Source organism: Saxophila tyrrhenica (assembly GCF_035928015.1).
Source record: "Saxophila tyrrhenica strain CCFEE 5935 chromosome Unknown scaffold_10, whole genome shotgun sequence".
Classification (NCBI taxonomy): domain Eukaryota; kingdom Fungi; phylum Ascomycota; class Dothideomycetes; order Mycosphaerellales; family Extremaceae; genus Saxophila; species Saxophila tyrrhenica.
Genome location: NW_027041742.1, coordinates 978,886 through 993,990, shown reverse-complemented (window position 1 = coordinate 993,990; position 15,105 = coordinate 978,886). Strand labels below are relative to the sequence as shown.

The following is a 15,105-nucleotide window of genomic DNA, read 5'->3' as shown; positions in this document are numbered from 1 at the left end:
CAATTCGAGTTTAACTGTTACGCACGGCGGCTTCTGAGGCCTTCAAGCTTCCCACCACGGTCAGAAAGATCATTGGTGAAACAGCGTACTCAATCTTTAGATTTTGTCAGTCAGCCAGATGGCATGTTTCGAAGTCAAAGCAGCAGACTTACCGTCAAGAACTTTGCGATCCCCATCTTCTCTTGTTCATCCGCCCCTGCAAGGTCCGCCAACGCAGTCAACATCAGCGCCGGCGGCCCCGTCGGGGCCAACATCATCGCGAACCACAGAATTGGATCTGAACCCAGCACACTCGTTCTGGAAGCCAGGAAGTAGACGGCGGTAATACTGATCGCTGGCCAGATGAAGAAGCGGACCAGGGTGATGAGCACGAGTGGGATCCAGGGAACGGTGCCGCTCTCGTCGCCTTTTTTCATCCTCAACAGCGACGTCGAAAGTTTCACACCCACGATGACAACCATTAGAGCCGGGAACAGCTCGCCGATGTTGGAGAGGGCGGACTCGAGCCAGGCGTTCAGGTAGCCACCTTCCTCCTGCGTGTTGAAAAAGAGTCTGTGCAATGCTGGTACCAACCCTGAATAAGAAAAGGACAGAAGAATTAGCCAATGGTTCAGATATTTGGCCCAGCATGAAGTTACGAGGATCGCCTCGCGTGATGCGGGCGGCTTGCATCTATGTCCTCCACTTACCAATCACAACTCCGATTATTGCGCCAACGACAGGTGGATTGACAAAAGCGAGGACGATGTTGAGCGTCTCCTGCACCCACTTCGGAAGCCGTTTCCAGAACTTCCGGCCGCGAACGTAGGTTGCAAGAGTCATACGAGCTCGTTTTCGCGCTACGCGATTAGGGAGGAGTGAGGTTTCCTCGTTGTCATGCTCGGCCTCCTGCTGCTGTGCTTCGAGACGGCCATCGGCGGCTTTGGGATCTTCGTCGTCATCATCGTTGTCGCCGTTAGCCGCTTCCTCCCACACGTTCAGCAGCTTCGGTCCGAGGGCGAACGTGAGGGAGTTGCCGACCATGGCGTTGACGAGGAAGTAGGATTTGGCTCGGTCGACTGCGTTGCCGGAGGAGTCGAGGGTGTCGAGGAGCTGGGTGGCGGCTAGGGACTGGATGAGCAGTAAAGGCAGGCTGGTGGTGTTGTTGAAGGCGATGGCAGGGGTGACCCATGCTGGGGTTTTGAAGATGCGGGTGATGACCATCCCCAGCAGCATGGACAGGATGCCGTAGACGAGTGCCCATATCACAATCGGCACATAGAGCAATACCTACCAGAGCGTCAGCAGATGTCAGCTCTTAGTCTTTTCCGAACTCACAGTGTCCCAGTGAACCTGACTGCCTATGTTCGTAATCAAAAGAGCGGGCAGAAACAGATTAACCCCGATCTGTGAGATTTCTTTCGAGGCACTTTCGCTCAGCAGGCGAAACTGCGCCGCTATCACTCCAAAGGAAATGGTGATTAGCACGGCGATGGAGGCTTGCAAGGCGCCCAGTAAGGGCACCAGGAAACTCTGGGCGTCGGGCGCCATTGTGCTTAGAGGTGCTTGGAACAAACGATACTATTGATGGTATAATGATGTGATGCTGGATGCAGGCACGCGACATGGGGCGGGTTTTGTTACCTACATCGGCGGGACCTGCGTGAAGTGCTTTTGATGCGAGACGTCATTGGCTGGTCTGTGAGGAGATGTTATCGTGGACTAGGAGATAAGGCTTGTCATTTCATTACTTGACCAACTGCTGCTGTAGAATGCTGCCAGCGAGAGAAGTAAAAGTTCTTGTCCCTCTCATCTGTCGGAATTGTGCTGTGCATCTTTTGACGAGCAGTTAGACGGCCAAGGCAAGCCATACGCTCATATTCCGCTTATCCACACATGAAGCACACTTTCCTCTCTCCATCGGGTGTCCGCTATGCAAACCATCTCACTCCCTACCATCTCATACATGTCGAAATGTAACCAGTATCCCGTCGTCGACCAGCATCTCCAGCCACGAGTCGAGCATGGATCGTTTGAGTCCCTCCCGAGCAGCAATGTCCTCCAGAGCGGTCTGGCCGTCGAAGTATGCAGACAACGAAGGCAGACGCTCCCGCAGAGTGTCGTCGCGGATCATGGCTCTGATGCACTGCAAGTACGAAAGATCATCGTCTGTCGGGTTTGAAGGATCTCGAACCATCCTGGCGGCTTCTGGTAGAAACTTCGGCCCCGTACCCGCCTTCGTTTTGGCCGCGGCAGGCAATCGACCATTTCCGCCGGGAAATACAGGTACTGCTGTACGCTCAGAGCTGACGCTGGCTGTGTCATCATCCGCTTGCGGTCGAAGCAAGGGCGACAAGAGAGTCGAAACCGACGGCGGCCGCTGGTTCTCATTGAGTTCCGCATCGCTTGTGCATCTTCGGGACAGTTGCGCAGGAGTTTGAAGCCAGCCAAACGTGCTCAAACGCTCAACAAGATTGTGTCTTATCAGATAGGCAAGTATGTCCATGTACGGTGCGCGATGGTCGCGAGAAGGAATAAGCTGGCCGTATTTCACTGGGCGACCACCGAGGATTTTGAGCATCTGCGGCAAGGATGGCAGGACTGCGAATCGGCTGGCGTAGTCTGTGGCAAGCCCTTCCAGGCTGTCCAGAGACGTACCTGGATGAACAACATAGGTATTGCGAGGTTGCAGTGGTGCGATAGCGCGAGCGTTCTTCCATTTGATGAGATGCTGCGCAAACTGCAACAGATGTCGAACCGGCGTCCCCAACTTAGCTGCTTGCTTCTGAAGACTCTTGGTGGGTGTAGAATGGCGTATGAAATATGCCAGTGGCGATTGTTCTGGGCTTGAGAGCTCGCGCAATAAGGTGTCCCGATCATCTAGTAGCAATATTGCAGAACACTGGCTGAGATTGTGATCTTCCACATGTTGAATCTGCAGCGACATCTCCATCCCATTCAAACGAAATGTTGCAACGCTCGCGTTACGCACTCTGTCATATATGACTGACAGTGCCCAAGCCAGTTCGCTGCCTTCGATCGACCGCGAGCAAAGCATTCCATTGCTCGCATTCTCCTGCTTCAACCTGCTCTGCATTTGCATCAGTCTTCGGCTTTCGATGCCGACATAGCTCGACTGCTTCTGGCAGTACGTTAGAGCTTGACTTAGCTTTTTAGCAAGCTGCTCGTAGAAAACGTTCACCCGATCGGGTTGTGACGGAGCAGAACTGTCGAGAGCGAAGAGTACGTGGAAAGCAGTCAGAGGCTCCGCAGTAACAGCAGACGTAGTGGAGCCACTGTTCTCGGACACACCAAGGCTAAGGGCATTGCCGGATTCGAAGCTTTCTGCTACATGCGAGAAATCGATGTTGTTCTCTGGAGGTTCTGTAATGGTGATGTCCAGATCGGCAGTAGCCTCGTGTTCGCCATCTCTGGCGGTGCTCTGGTCGGCGAAATTCGCTGCGGTGGACGAGCGATCGTTGGAGGCTTCAGGAGAGGCTTTTCTATCATGGCGGCTCTTCGTCCAGCGGCCTTCTCTGTCGGCATATACAGGATGGCTCACGAACGTCAAACCACTCAACGAGACTTCGAACTTCTTCCTGTCCGACCAACGGCCGGGAGATAGTACCCTCTCGAGAGTGTCCACCGACAAGCCAAAAATCTTGCCATCTGTGGGATTGGAGATACTCTGAGATCGCGTGGCCTTCTCTACTGTCGACCCTTCCACAGCAGAATTTCTCTGCACGCTGTCAACTCCAAGGCCAGTGGTATGCCCATGACGCTGACCATCTTCAGCGTGCAGCGGAGTCTGAACCTCCGGATTCGCAGGATATTGGAACACCAGCTTCGGACCAGGCCTTGAGTGTACGATGAGGAGTATCGCCACCAGTGGCACGCTGGAGTTCGACATTCCGTCTGGGAATCATCGTTCGAAGTAGTCCATCAGTTCTTGTGCCTGTCGCAACATATCCGCACCTGCCAACCATGGTACAGTGCAGCGCAGGTGTTGACTCTTCGACCAAGCCTCCAAGCTCGACGGGTAGTCCGGTCAAAGTTCGGCACGTCACGGCCCGGGCCCGTCGCCATGGACGACACGAAATACATCGAACGGCGGCATCTCACATTAATATACATGTACAACTGAACGAGTCCAATATCTTCGCCAGCAGTCTTACGCCCGGCCGATCTGGCTGTTGCTTCTTGTATTCACCCACAACTAGGCCTACTACAAAAATAACCATACGCAATCGATCGACCACACCACCTTCCAGGCCTTGAGCCTGTAGCACCATGCGCCTCTTCCTCTTCCTCCTTTCGGCAGCCGTATCGTGCGCATTCGAGATACGGAACAATTTCCAATCATTCATATCGGCCTTTTCGATCAGTCTCGAAGACTACATCCCCCCAACCTTTACACCGAACGACAACACATCCGAAACCGATCAAACCCACGAACTGCTCAAACGTCAGTATTCCAACACCTGCCCGACGCACTTCTCGGCGTGCGCGAACCTAGGAGCACCCAATCTGTGTTGTGCGAGCGGCGCCGTCTGTTCCGCGGATGCCGCAGGCCATGTGGCGTGCTGTCCTGTAGGCGCAGCCTGCAGCGGGACCATTGGTGGGGTTATAACAGCCGGTACTGTGAATGACGTGGGAAGTTTGATGGGTGGGACGGCCACAACAACGAGCAGTTTCGTGCACGCTGGGACAACGACGACGACCAATGGCTTGGTCGCAGCAAGCGTGCCGAGCACAACTGCAAACCCACAGACGAGCGGGAACGGATTTGTAATTGACGGAGGGAGTACGGTTGCAACGCCTGGGGCGGCTGTGAGGGGTGCGCAAATTGTGAGTACATTTGCTAAGAGTCGGTGGCTTGCGACTGCTGATGCTAACGATCTGCAGCCGCTCGTCGCGAGAGCCATACTTCGTCTGTTGGAGTATCTGCCAATTTAGAATGCCTCGATGCTATGACGTTTGCGAAGCGATGGAATGGCATGGATGTATATGCTGTATACATATGTTGTCTTCTCACTCGGACCTGCATTTCTCCAAGCACAGTCTGAACGGAAGTCTACGAATGACCCTGGACAGCCCTTGTGACGTATGGCTCCTCGAGATATTTCTCCTCCTCCTCAGTCAGGACCTTGCCTCTCGCATCGAGAGCCTCGTCCATCCTTGCGACGGAACTGAACCCAATAATCGGGCTGGCCACTCTCTTGTTGATCCATGCCAGCGCAACATGGCTCATCTTCCAGCCCCTCTTCTCGGCAATCTCCTGCACCCTTTTCACAACCGTCTGGTCGCTCTCAGTCTGGCCGGTGCTGAACATGGTGGATTTCTTCTCGCCCTCACTTCTCACGGTATTACCGAATTCAGTTGGTGGCCGTGCAAGGTGTCCTCTGCATAGCGGCGCCCAGGGGATGAGTCCGACACCAGTCTTGTCACAGAACGCGTTCATCTCCCTCTCCTCCTCGCGGTACAACAGGTTGTAGTGGTTCTATGGTGGACCATGTCAGCTTGTGGTCAGGGCCAAGGAATGACATGCGCTCACCTGCATGGAAACGAACTTGGTCCACCCGTTCTTCTCCGCGACAAACTGGTACATTGCGAACTGGTAAGCCTGAACAGCAGATCAATAATGATTAGCGCCCGATTCGACTTCGAGAAGCTCGTTGCACTGGGCCCACATACCCACATGCTGCTGGCTCCAATGTATCGGACTTTGCCCATCTTCACCAGATCATGCAGCGCCTCCATGGTCTCTTCTTGTGGGGTGTACGGATCAAATCGATGAATCTGGAGAAGGTCGAGATAGTCCATGTCCAGCCTCTTCAGCGAAGCTTCGACGGCTTCGAATATGGCATTGCGTGATAGACCTCCACGATTCACATAGTCTTTGGACTCCGCAATCTTTTGGCCATACATGATTCCACGGACATCCGGCGTCTCGCCAACATAGCCATAACACTTGCTAAGAATCACGAGTTTGTTGCGCGGTAGCTCGTAATGCTTCACAGCTTTGCCGATGATCTCCTCGGAAATGCCGTTACTGTACACATTGGCAGTGTCCCATGTGTTGAGGCCTTTGTCATATGCTGCCTTCAACAGCGGGAAAGCTTCATCTTCCTCGATGACCTAAGCGAATGGCAATGTCAGTACGTCTCGTAAGTCACATGCAGATGGATGTCATTGCATACCCACGGTTGCCATTCCTTAGAGCCAAAGCTCATTGCACCGAGGATTGGAACAGAAACTCGCAGTCCCGAGTTGCCGAGACGTTTATACTCCGCCTTGGTCTCATTGATGGAGCGGATCACGGGATCATTGTTGTCGTTCGACATTGTAGGAGATTGATCGGGGCCTGTTGATATCAGTACACAGATGCTGGAAGTATAATAAGCCAGTCCCAATGGCCGCACAAAGGCTAAGGATGAAGAGGAAGTGTGCCGTTTTTTGTTATATAGCTGACAACACCTTTCTCCGCAGAAGATGAGCCGACGTCAGTTTAAAGCCAGGTACCTTCCTTGTTGGGCAATAGATCGGCAGTGCAAAACTCTTTAGCGGCAGTCCCAGCCAAGCCAGCGCCTTCGTCTTCACAACATCAGGCTAAGTTGAGAGGACAATCGAGATAATGAAAAAGGCTTTGTCGTCCTTGAATGTTCAGATATGGCCAGAGCAGCTGCGGCAAGCCTTGCATTGAAGCCGTGTGCCAGTTGCCAGCCATCCGCCTTGACAGAACACTAACCCTTCAGTAAACCCTACGCCTTGACTGCTATCTCACTTGATGGCCACGACGGAAAGAAGTGAAGGAAACGTGAATGAGACGAAAAGCAACCCGAAGTGACATTGCCCAATTCTCAGGACATGTGGGTATGTATATGTGTCCTCCCGGATGCTGCAGCTCAATGCCACCCCGATTTCGCACACGACCGGACTGTGCTTCGCTCACGCGCGTGCTACTGCAACGGTCTAGAAGCTGCTCCTGAATCATGGCCAAACTGACATGAAATCTCCAGGTGAGGTCATCGAAGGTTCAAGACGACGCCACAGGGCCGGTCTCACGTCCATTTTCAAATTCACGTGACACAGAGCATGAAGTGTATATGCTTCCTCTGAGCAAGCGTCAGTACTCCATTCTTCTTGAGGAACAACTCATGCATGTCGCGGAGCTGGAGATGAGCACAGTAACCCAGCGGTGCGCTCATCCTGCTGCACCAACCAGATACAAGCAGATATTGCGAAGATGGCTGCCGAGTCGCACCTGTCGAAGCGTAAGTCATTCGATACGACCAAGAAGCGGATGTGAGTTGTACTGCCTATCTTAGGCCACAGCGAAGACCAAGAACGGGCGTGATTGCTGGTTTGGCATCGACAGCACCAGCACTCTGAGCAGTCTCGAGACTTCTTTGGTTTCGCTTACCTCCACTTCCGCGAATCCTTTTTGCCATAGCGAAGGTGCAAAGAGCTTTTCGGGGAAGGAGAGGTGGCAGCATATGCTTCTCCGGTCCACGGTCGGCCTCTCATGCGATGCTTGGAACGCAATAAATGCATGGTCTGGCCGCCTTGTCCTCCTCGTTCTCCCGGACAGCAACGAATTTACATGCGCACCGCATAGACTGCGCTGGCATGAGAAATGCGAGTTTTCGAGAAGACGTCGTGCTTGCCCTTCGGTGCTCCAGCACTGCTCATCACCGCCACGCCTCCCTCGACTCGACAGGCAGGTGCACGGGTGCTGTTGCGCCCTCATAACCTCAGCTTCCTGTCGTCTTTTCTTCTTCTCCTTCACATCAACATCCTCCAAACACTGCATCACTGACTGCGCTGCCGCATCTTACGCCACTTTTCACCGAGAACTTGTATGTCCGTCTCGCCCACACTGTGCAACCTCACTGACCTGTTTCAGACCACCAGTATCCTCTCCGCCGCCACAGAAATTCTCGTGGTACCGTACAGCATGGCCAGCCCATCCCACTCCGACTGGGTCGCTGAGAAGCCAGCCCCCACCGACTTCATTGCCCGCATCGGATGCGATGAGCACCTGATCACCAACGGCAGCGCAACCATTGACGGCGTCACCTACGTTGTTGACCCTCTCTACAAGTTCCGTGCCTGGGATCCCGAGACCAACCCGGCCGCCCCGACTGGCTCCTGTCGCGTCAAGCCTGGTCGTGAGTCCATCCGAGAGGACAAGCCTCTCTACACCAGGAACATGACCGCCACCGACTGCGAGGTCCAACGCTGCATGTGGGAATTCATGAGGCCAGTTGACATGGTGGTCATCCAAGATCCCAGCGACCACCACAATGACGTGTTGACCACCTACACCACTCGCCACCCCATGATTCCTCACAACCATATCGTCACTCACATGCACCCTGGTCCGGAAACCATTCTTGTCGAATCCTCTCGCGTCACCATGACTGAATCGACCTACACCACCCACATCAGCACAGCTCACTGGGGTGTGTACGGTGACAGCGTGACCTCCGTGGTGCATCCCGGCCCGGGACAGGCCTCGATGAGTCCTCCCCGCCACGCGCTCACCAAGACTGCGTGGGTCTATCTCCCCGGGTATCCGGTAACATTTCCAGAGTATACGACACACGTCACGGCATGGCAACCACCAAAATGTACGTCGCTGGACAGTTGCTTCGACGCCTGTTCTGTCGACAGGGCGGTCGAAGGCCACTCTCACAGCAAAGCAGACATGATCGGCGGCATCGCAATTGCGGTTGGAACACTCGTATTCATCCTCCTGGCGCTCTGTGTGAAAGCTCTTTGGGACCGTACCAGACGCACTCGCACTCAAGCCGATCGATCGCGAATCAATGCTCAGGCCCGTCAGGCCGCCGCTTCTGATAACGACCCAGCCACCACCACCGAGCCGATGTCGGAGAACGTCGCCGGCCCAGCTGCTGGCACCCTCTCACGCCGCGCCGAGGAAGGCCGTGGCCAGGTCAGCTTTGCCGAGCCAGTGGAGCAGGGCGGCGCCGTCACGACAGCTGGCGCCGCGAATGACTCAACAGCTGGCGCCGCCTCCACCACAGGCACCACCGCTGGCATCACGAATGCGGGCGAAGCATCCACCACCCAAGCCACCGACCACGCCACCGGCTCCGAGCACGCAGAGCACACCGAGCACACCGACCCCGTCCCCGTCCACGACGGCGCCACCGGCTACAACGCCACCAACAACAACGGCAAAGGCACGCTCCGCGGCCGCCGCCCCGGCCGCTCGGACATCTGAGCACCCCTTAGCCCATCACCGCACGCACGCCGAGCTCATCAGCATTCTCTCTCACACCGCCTTTGGTCCCTTCTCCTAATGACCACGAGGCATGATTCACCGACGGCATGATGCGGGATGCAGGAGTATGGAGGGGCGGTGTCGCTGCTGCAGAGGAGCAGTGATGATGATGGTATTGTTCTGTTCACAACAACACACGGGAGTACGGGAGTGGGGATGGCGCTGTCGATTGAAGGAGGAGCAAGCGAGCGAGAACCTGAGGATGAGATGTCATGGCGTTGGAATGTTTTTGTTGTTGTTTGCATGCGTTGGTTCGGTTTGGACTGGTTGTCTTTTCTTCCTGCTGTTTCTTCTCTGTTGTACTGTACTACGATGAATGGATGGCTTTGCTTGTTACTCCGCCGTCCCAGTCTGCCGTCCTGTGCCGTGTAATGTACACTGCCACTCCAGCCTCGATGTCACGGGAGAGCCCATGCTGCATGCTCCACCACCCACACCTACCTCACACTTCGCTGCTCCTCTGCCGGTCCTGCATCCAGAGCCTCACTGTCGCCCTCCACTCCTACTGCCATCATCCTTCCGGCATCGCAATATACAGTCGTTCCAACGAACACGCATCAGCACAACGCAGCATCACGCCGTGCGACACCGCGCAACTTCCTGCTCCGACCATCACACGCCATTTCCGGCTTTCCAACACCGTCTACTACACCAGGGTCTCCGGTAGTGATCACGTCGACGGGGCGAGATGCATGAGCATGGATGGGCATGGGTATTCTACAGTTTTCCGCCATCGCCACTTCACTTCCGCTCGCACCGCAATTCTTCGCTTCCGCGCTCCTACACTGACCTCCCCATCAACGCGGACTGACTCAAGTGACCTCACGCATTCACAATGACTCCAGCGCCGCGGTGGGATCGGAAAGGTAAGATCCAAAACACGTGGAACAGGATATCGCCCAACGGGCACACCAGGGGACCAAAGCGCGATTGTACGAGAATCTACTTGGACCCGATCGCCACCAAATCGCCAAACAGCTCTCATCTACAGTCCCCACCCCTCACCATCCTCCACAACCCAATCATTCCACCCTACATCTTCACACCCCTCCGCCGTCCCCGTCTCCCCCTTTCCTCCTCCTCTTCAACCTCCTCCCTCCCCTTCTCCAACCCCCACTCCCCGCCGGGCAGCACCCTTAAATCCTCCCCCCGCAAACCCAACCCCTCCACATCAACCCAATCCTCTCCATCGCTCATCTCGGTAACCCTTTCTCCCCTCGCATTAGTCTTGAGATGGCCTTCCGCGCGCGTCCAGCACCAGACCGAGTTACGCAGGCGGTCGGCTTTGAGCAGGGAGGTAGAGAGAGCGGAGAGTTGGCGCACGATGTGGGATTGTTTTTGGATGTAGAGGAGGAGCATGCGGCGGGTTTCTTCCGCTTCGGGGGCGGGGAGGTCGAGGTCGCGGGCGGGGATGGCGGTGGCAGGGTGCAGGAACCAGGGGTGGATGGGGGGAATGTCGGTGGGGGAGGAGGGGGCGGGAGAGGTAGGGTTGTCGTTGTCGGCGGGGGAGCGGGCGCGGGCGCGGGTCGTCATGGCGTGGGTGTTGGTTGTCGGAGTGGATGTGGGGTCGGAGGTGGATGGTTCGGGGTCGAGGTTGGTGTCGAGGGGTGGTGGGGCGGTGGGGGAGGTGTCTTCGGGTGCGGTGTTTGTGGGTTGCTCGTCTGCGGGCTTGGAGTTTTCTGTGGTTCCGTCGAAGGATGCGGCGGTCTTCTCGGCTTCGGCGGCTGCTTGCTGCAATGCCATGTCCGCTGCTTCGACACCCTCTTCTCCCATGCCGTTTCCAGTATCGTCTACCTGCATCTTCTCCGGCACACCCTCCTCAGTTTCAGACTGCATTGCACCACTACTCCCCGCATCCAGCGCCACACTCGGCACATCCTCCCCGTCCCCTGTACTAGGTACCAACATCCCCTCATCACCCTCTCCCTCAAACGCCTCACAAGGCATCCACTCCCCATCTCCCCTAAATCTCCTCAACAACCTCTTCGCCCTCCACAGCACCTCCCTCTCCCTCCTCAACATCTCCGACGCTTCATCCGCCATAAGCGTCAACGCTCTACTCTTATACGGCAGACTCAAACTCGGGTGATCGCTCAACTCCGCCGCGCTCGTCAGCGGACGCAGCAACTCTTCCAGCTTCACATCGCCAAACGGGTTCTCGTCGACCGCCTCGCCCACGCCGCGCTCTTCGGCGTCCGAGTCGGTGGGGGAGACGACATCGCCGTCGGGGTCGTAGAGGGTGGGGTTATGGGAGATGATGGGGCGGATGTAGCCGGCGTGGGAGACGGGTTTGCGGTAGGCGGTGCGAGGGAGGGTGGTGTTGAGACGGGAGGGGTGTAGGTTGGCGGAGGTGCGGTGGTGCTTGTGGCCGCGGTTGGTGGTGGGGTTGGCGGTGGTGGGGTCGTCTTCGGAGTCTGGGTCACGTGGTTAGCCTTTCACATGCTGTTGTGGTTTTGTTGGAGGTTCGGGTTTGGGTTAGGTGTTGGGTTGGGCTTGGGGTGTGGTTATGGTTAGGGATTGGAGTGGCATACCGTCTGCCCTGCGCTTCAACGCGACTTTCATGGAGCGAATCGTTTCCGCAAACTGCGCTTGCTGGTTGGCCATCTTGTCAGATCTACCCTCCTGTTGCTGTCGTCTGGCGTGGGCAATGGCTGGAGAACGCGTCGAAGTGAAGCTTTCAACGTCACGGCGGCATCAATTCCGCAGTATCGTGCCAAGCCTCGGAGACGGTGAACTGGCCGTCTCTTCTTCTTCTCCTCCTCCTCCTTCGCAGTGGCCATTCCTCCTGACGTCTGGTGAAACCATCTCCAGAGCCACACAACGACGAGACAACTGTGTATCCTTCTGAAGGGTAAGGTGTATACATCGCCGCCGTCAAGACGGCATGCCTCGGAGCCTTTCTCGGGCAAGGCTGTGGAGAGATGATGATGATGCCCACAACCGCTCCATCGATTCTTGATCCTACTGCTCGGTCCGCTCCATGAAGAGTCAGTGTATCTTTGCAACCTGAAAATTTCCTCTCTTACACTCTTGCTCAGCCTTCAGTGCACTCATATCTCATTTCGTTGATCCAGTTAGTTGTTCAAGATGTCATCGAACACCTTCTCCTCCCCCGCCTGGTGGAAGGAGTCCTGCATCTACCAAATCTACCCTGCATCCTTCAAGTCCTCCCCCAACAACAAGTCCGGCTGGGGCGACATCAAAGGCATCACCTCCAAGCTCGACTACCTCAAAGACCTCGGCGTGGACATCCTATGGCTCTCTCCAATCTTTAAATCTCCCCAAGTCGACATGGGCTACGACATCAGCGATTACAAAGACATAGATCCCACCTACGGCTCCCTAGACGACGTGGACGAACTGATCTCCAAGCTCAAAGACCGCGATATGAAGCTCATGATGGACTTGGTTGTCAACCACACCAGCGACCAACACGCCTGGTTCCAGGACTCCCGCTCCTCGAAAACTTCCTCTAAGCGCGACTGGTACATTTGGCAACCTCCCCGCTACGACGCCGATGGAAACCGCCAGCCACCGAACAACTGGGCCCTCATTCTTGGAGAAGCCAACAGCGCCTGGTATTAAAACCCTACCATGTCCGAGACTTTCGCTAACCCTTTTGCCCTTTTGTTTGTAGGACCTGGGACGAGCACACGCAAGAATACTTCCTCGCCCTCTTCACCCCCGAGCAGCCCGACCTCAACTGGCGCAACCCGGCCGTCCGCGAAGCCGTCCACGACGTCCTGCGCTTCTGGCTCGACCGCGGCGTCTGCGGCTTCCGCATGGACGTAATCAACCACATCAGCAAAGTCTCCGGGTACCCGGACGCCAAAATCATCGATCCTTCCGCCCCTTACCAACCGGGCCACGCCCACTACGCCAACGGGCCCGAACTGCACAACTACCTGCAGGAAATCCACTCGGAAGTCCTCAGCAAGTACCCCACCATCACCGTCGGCGAGATGCCCTTCGTCAAAGACGACTCCGAGATCCTGCGCGTCGTGTCCCCCGACCGCAACGAGCTCAACATGATCTTCATCTTCGAGCTCGTCGACGTCGACAACGTCCCGGGCTCCTTCCGCCTCACCCGCCACGAATGGCACCCGCGCGACCTGCGCCGCATCGTCTCGCGCTGGCAGAACGTCATGCAGGAGTGCAACGGCTGGAACAGCGTCTTCATCGAGAACCACGACAACCCGCGCAGCCTGACGCGGTATGTCGACGATTCGGACCAGTTTCGCGATTTGGGGGCCAAACTCCTCGCGCTCATGCAATCCACTCTTTCGGGGACACTGTACGTCTACCAAGGCGAAGAACTCGGGATGCGCGACCTTCCCCCGGAGATCCCACCGGAAGAGTACAGGGACATCGAGTCCCAAAACTTCTGGCGCAAGTCCCTCTCCCTCTACCCGAACAACGAGAAAGGCGGTCTCGACGACGCGCGCAAGACACTCCAACGCAAGGCGCGCGACCATGCTCGGACTCCTGTCCCTTGGTCGCCCGAGGGCCCTAACGCCGGGTTCTGTGATGAGGGTGTGGAGCCGTGGATGTGTCTCAACCCCGACTTCACCTCCTACAACGCCTCCGCGCAGCAAAACCCACCCGAAGGTAGTGGCGAGGGATTGACCGTCTTCCAATTCTGGCGCCGCGCCCTGCGTAACAGGAAAGAGCACGCCAACACCTTCGTCTACGGCACCTTCACCGAGCTGCCCTCAAACGCAACGGAGGAGGTCTTCGCGTACACGAAGACCGCCGCGGATGGGAAGGAGGCTTTTGTGGTGGTGCTGAACTTCTCCGGCAAAGAGGTTGAATGGGCTGTGCCTGAGGGTGTGAGCGTGGAACGGTGGGTAGCTGGGAACTGGGATGATGACGGGGCTGACAAGGGGACATCTGGTGAGATTAAACTGAGGGCGTGGGAGGGATTGCTTGGTATGGTCAAGGTGTGAGTGGTGGAAGTATTGGTGTACGGGGGTGGTGGGGTGAGTCGGGTTTGCCAGATGCATGGGCAGGGGCTGTACTGGCGGCGAGACTACCGCATAGATCGAACGGTCCGCCGCCTCTCGAGTACTGGAACGGTTTAACGTGGGAAACGCCGTCGCTGCAATGGGATCAACTCGGCACGCGACGAGAAGGCCATCTCGTGGCTCCGAGCCACCGGGGCGATTGCTTGAGCCTGTGGGCCACCCAGTGATCTCGTTTGCCTCCCTCTGTGCTGCTAACGAAAGAGTCGGTTTAGAGCACCGCCACCCGCTGTACCTTTTGTACATACTTCAACACCGTGTTGAGAAATGTCATTGCACGACTGAACATACAAGGTATCTGCTGCTTCTCGAGTACTATAACGAGACAATAGGGGAAGATCAGTCGCTGTAGTGGGCTCGACTTCACTGCTTGTAGCGAGAAGATTCGCAGGGTCATACCCATGGTGGCGGAAAATGTTAAATGGCTAAGGGTGCCGGCTGTGATTGATGCTGTTGTCATATTGGCGGCCGCTGTCTGCTATTGTGCCTGTGTGTGCTTTTTCATGTACTTTGGTTCGAGGGAGGAATGTACGTGTAGACGCTGTCGCTGCGAACATGGGATAGGTACGTGCCATGTCGTTGAGAAAGTAGGCACTCACGATCACGCGGGCGTAGTTCTCAGCACGCTAGTAACTACACTTCTGCGAGGCTGCAGCTGCAACATCACACTACCTTACTTGTGCCTCTTCATCAACAGGTCTCACAGAAACAATCAAGCAGAGTTCATTGAACGAATGGCCGAGTCCATAGAAGAATCACCTTGCTATGCGTCGACTGGAGAGGGTTTTATCGCTC

General features: G+C 56.1%; 6 protein-coding genes across 6 annotated transcripts; 2 read left to right on the top strand and 4 right to left on the bottom strand.

The window, feature by feature from the left end:
* Positions 1-10: 10 nt before the first annotated feature.
* LTR77_006937 (uncharacterized protein) lies at positions 11-1,530 on the bottom strand (the record flags this gene model as incomplete). Its single annotated transcript, XM_064804176.1, has 4 exons — positions 11-94; positions 153-574; positions 690-1,269; positions 1,318-1,530. 4 exons carry the CDS (start codon positions 1,528-1,530, stop codon positions 11-13), a joined length of 1,299 nt encoding a protein of 432 aa, XP_064657977.1.
* A 409-nt stretch (positions 1,531-1,939) lies between these two features.
* npr3 (Nitrogen permease regulator 3) lies at positions 1,940-3,889 on the bottom strand (the record flags this gene model as incomplete). Its single annotated transcript, XM_064804175.1, has 1 exon — positions 1,940-3,889. One exon carries the CDS (start codon positions 3,887-3,889, stop codon positions 1,940-1,942), a length of 1,950 nt encoding a protein of 649 aa, XP_064657976.1.
* Positions 3,890-5,053: 1,164 nt separating this feature from the next.
* On the bottom strand, positions 5,054-6,323 carry LTR77_006935 (uncharacterized protein; the record flags this gene model as incomplete). Its single annotated transcript, XM_064804174.1, has 4 exons — positions 5,054-5,479; positions 5,534-5,602; positions 5,674-6,117; positions 6,180-6,323. The coding sequence occupies 4 exons, from the start codon at positions 6,321-6,323 to the stop codon at positions 5,054-5,056; spliced, it is 1,083 nt and encodes a 360-aa protein (XP_064657975.1).
* Positions 6,324-7,936: 1,613 nt separating this feature from the next.
* LTR77_006934 (uncharacterized protein) lies at positions 7,937-9,229 on the top strand (the record flags this gene model as incomplete). The annotated part of the gene is made up of 1 exon (XM_064804173.1): positions 7,937-9,229. The coding sequence occupies one exon, from the start codon at positions 7,937-7,939 to the stop codon at positions 9,227-9,229; it is 1,293 nt and encodes a 430-aa protein (XP_064657974.1).
* A 1,092-nt stretch (positions 9,230-10,321) lies between these two features.
* Positions 10,322-11,893, bottom strand: LTR77_006933 (uncharacterized protein; the record flags this gene model as incomplete). Its single annotated transcript, XM_064804172.1, has 2 exons — positions 10,322-11,703; positions 11,821-11,893. 2 exons carry the CDS (start codon positions 11,891-11,893, stop codon positions 10,322-10,324), a joined length of 1,455 nt encoding a protein of 484 aa, XP_064657973.1.
* Positions 11,894-12,376: 483 nt separating this feature from the next.
* LTR77_006932 (uncharacterized protein) lies at positions 12,377-14,235 on the top strand (the record flags this gene model as incomplete). Its single annotated transcript, XM_064804171.1, has 2 exons — positions 12,377-12,867; positions 12,927-14,235. 2 exons carry the CDS (start codon positions 12,377-12,379, stop codon positions 14,233-14,235), a joined length of 1,800 nt encoding a protein of 599 aa, XP_064657972.1.
* Positions 14,236-15,105: the final 870 nt, after the last annotated feature.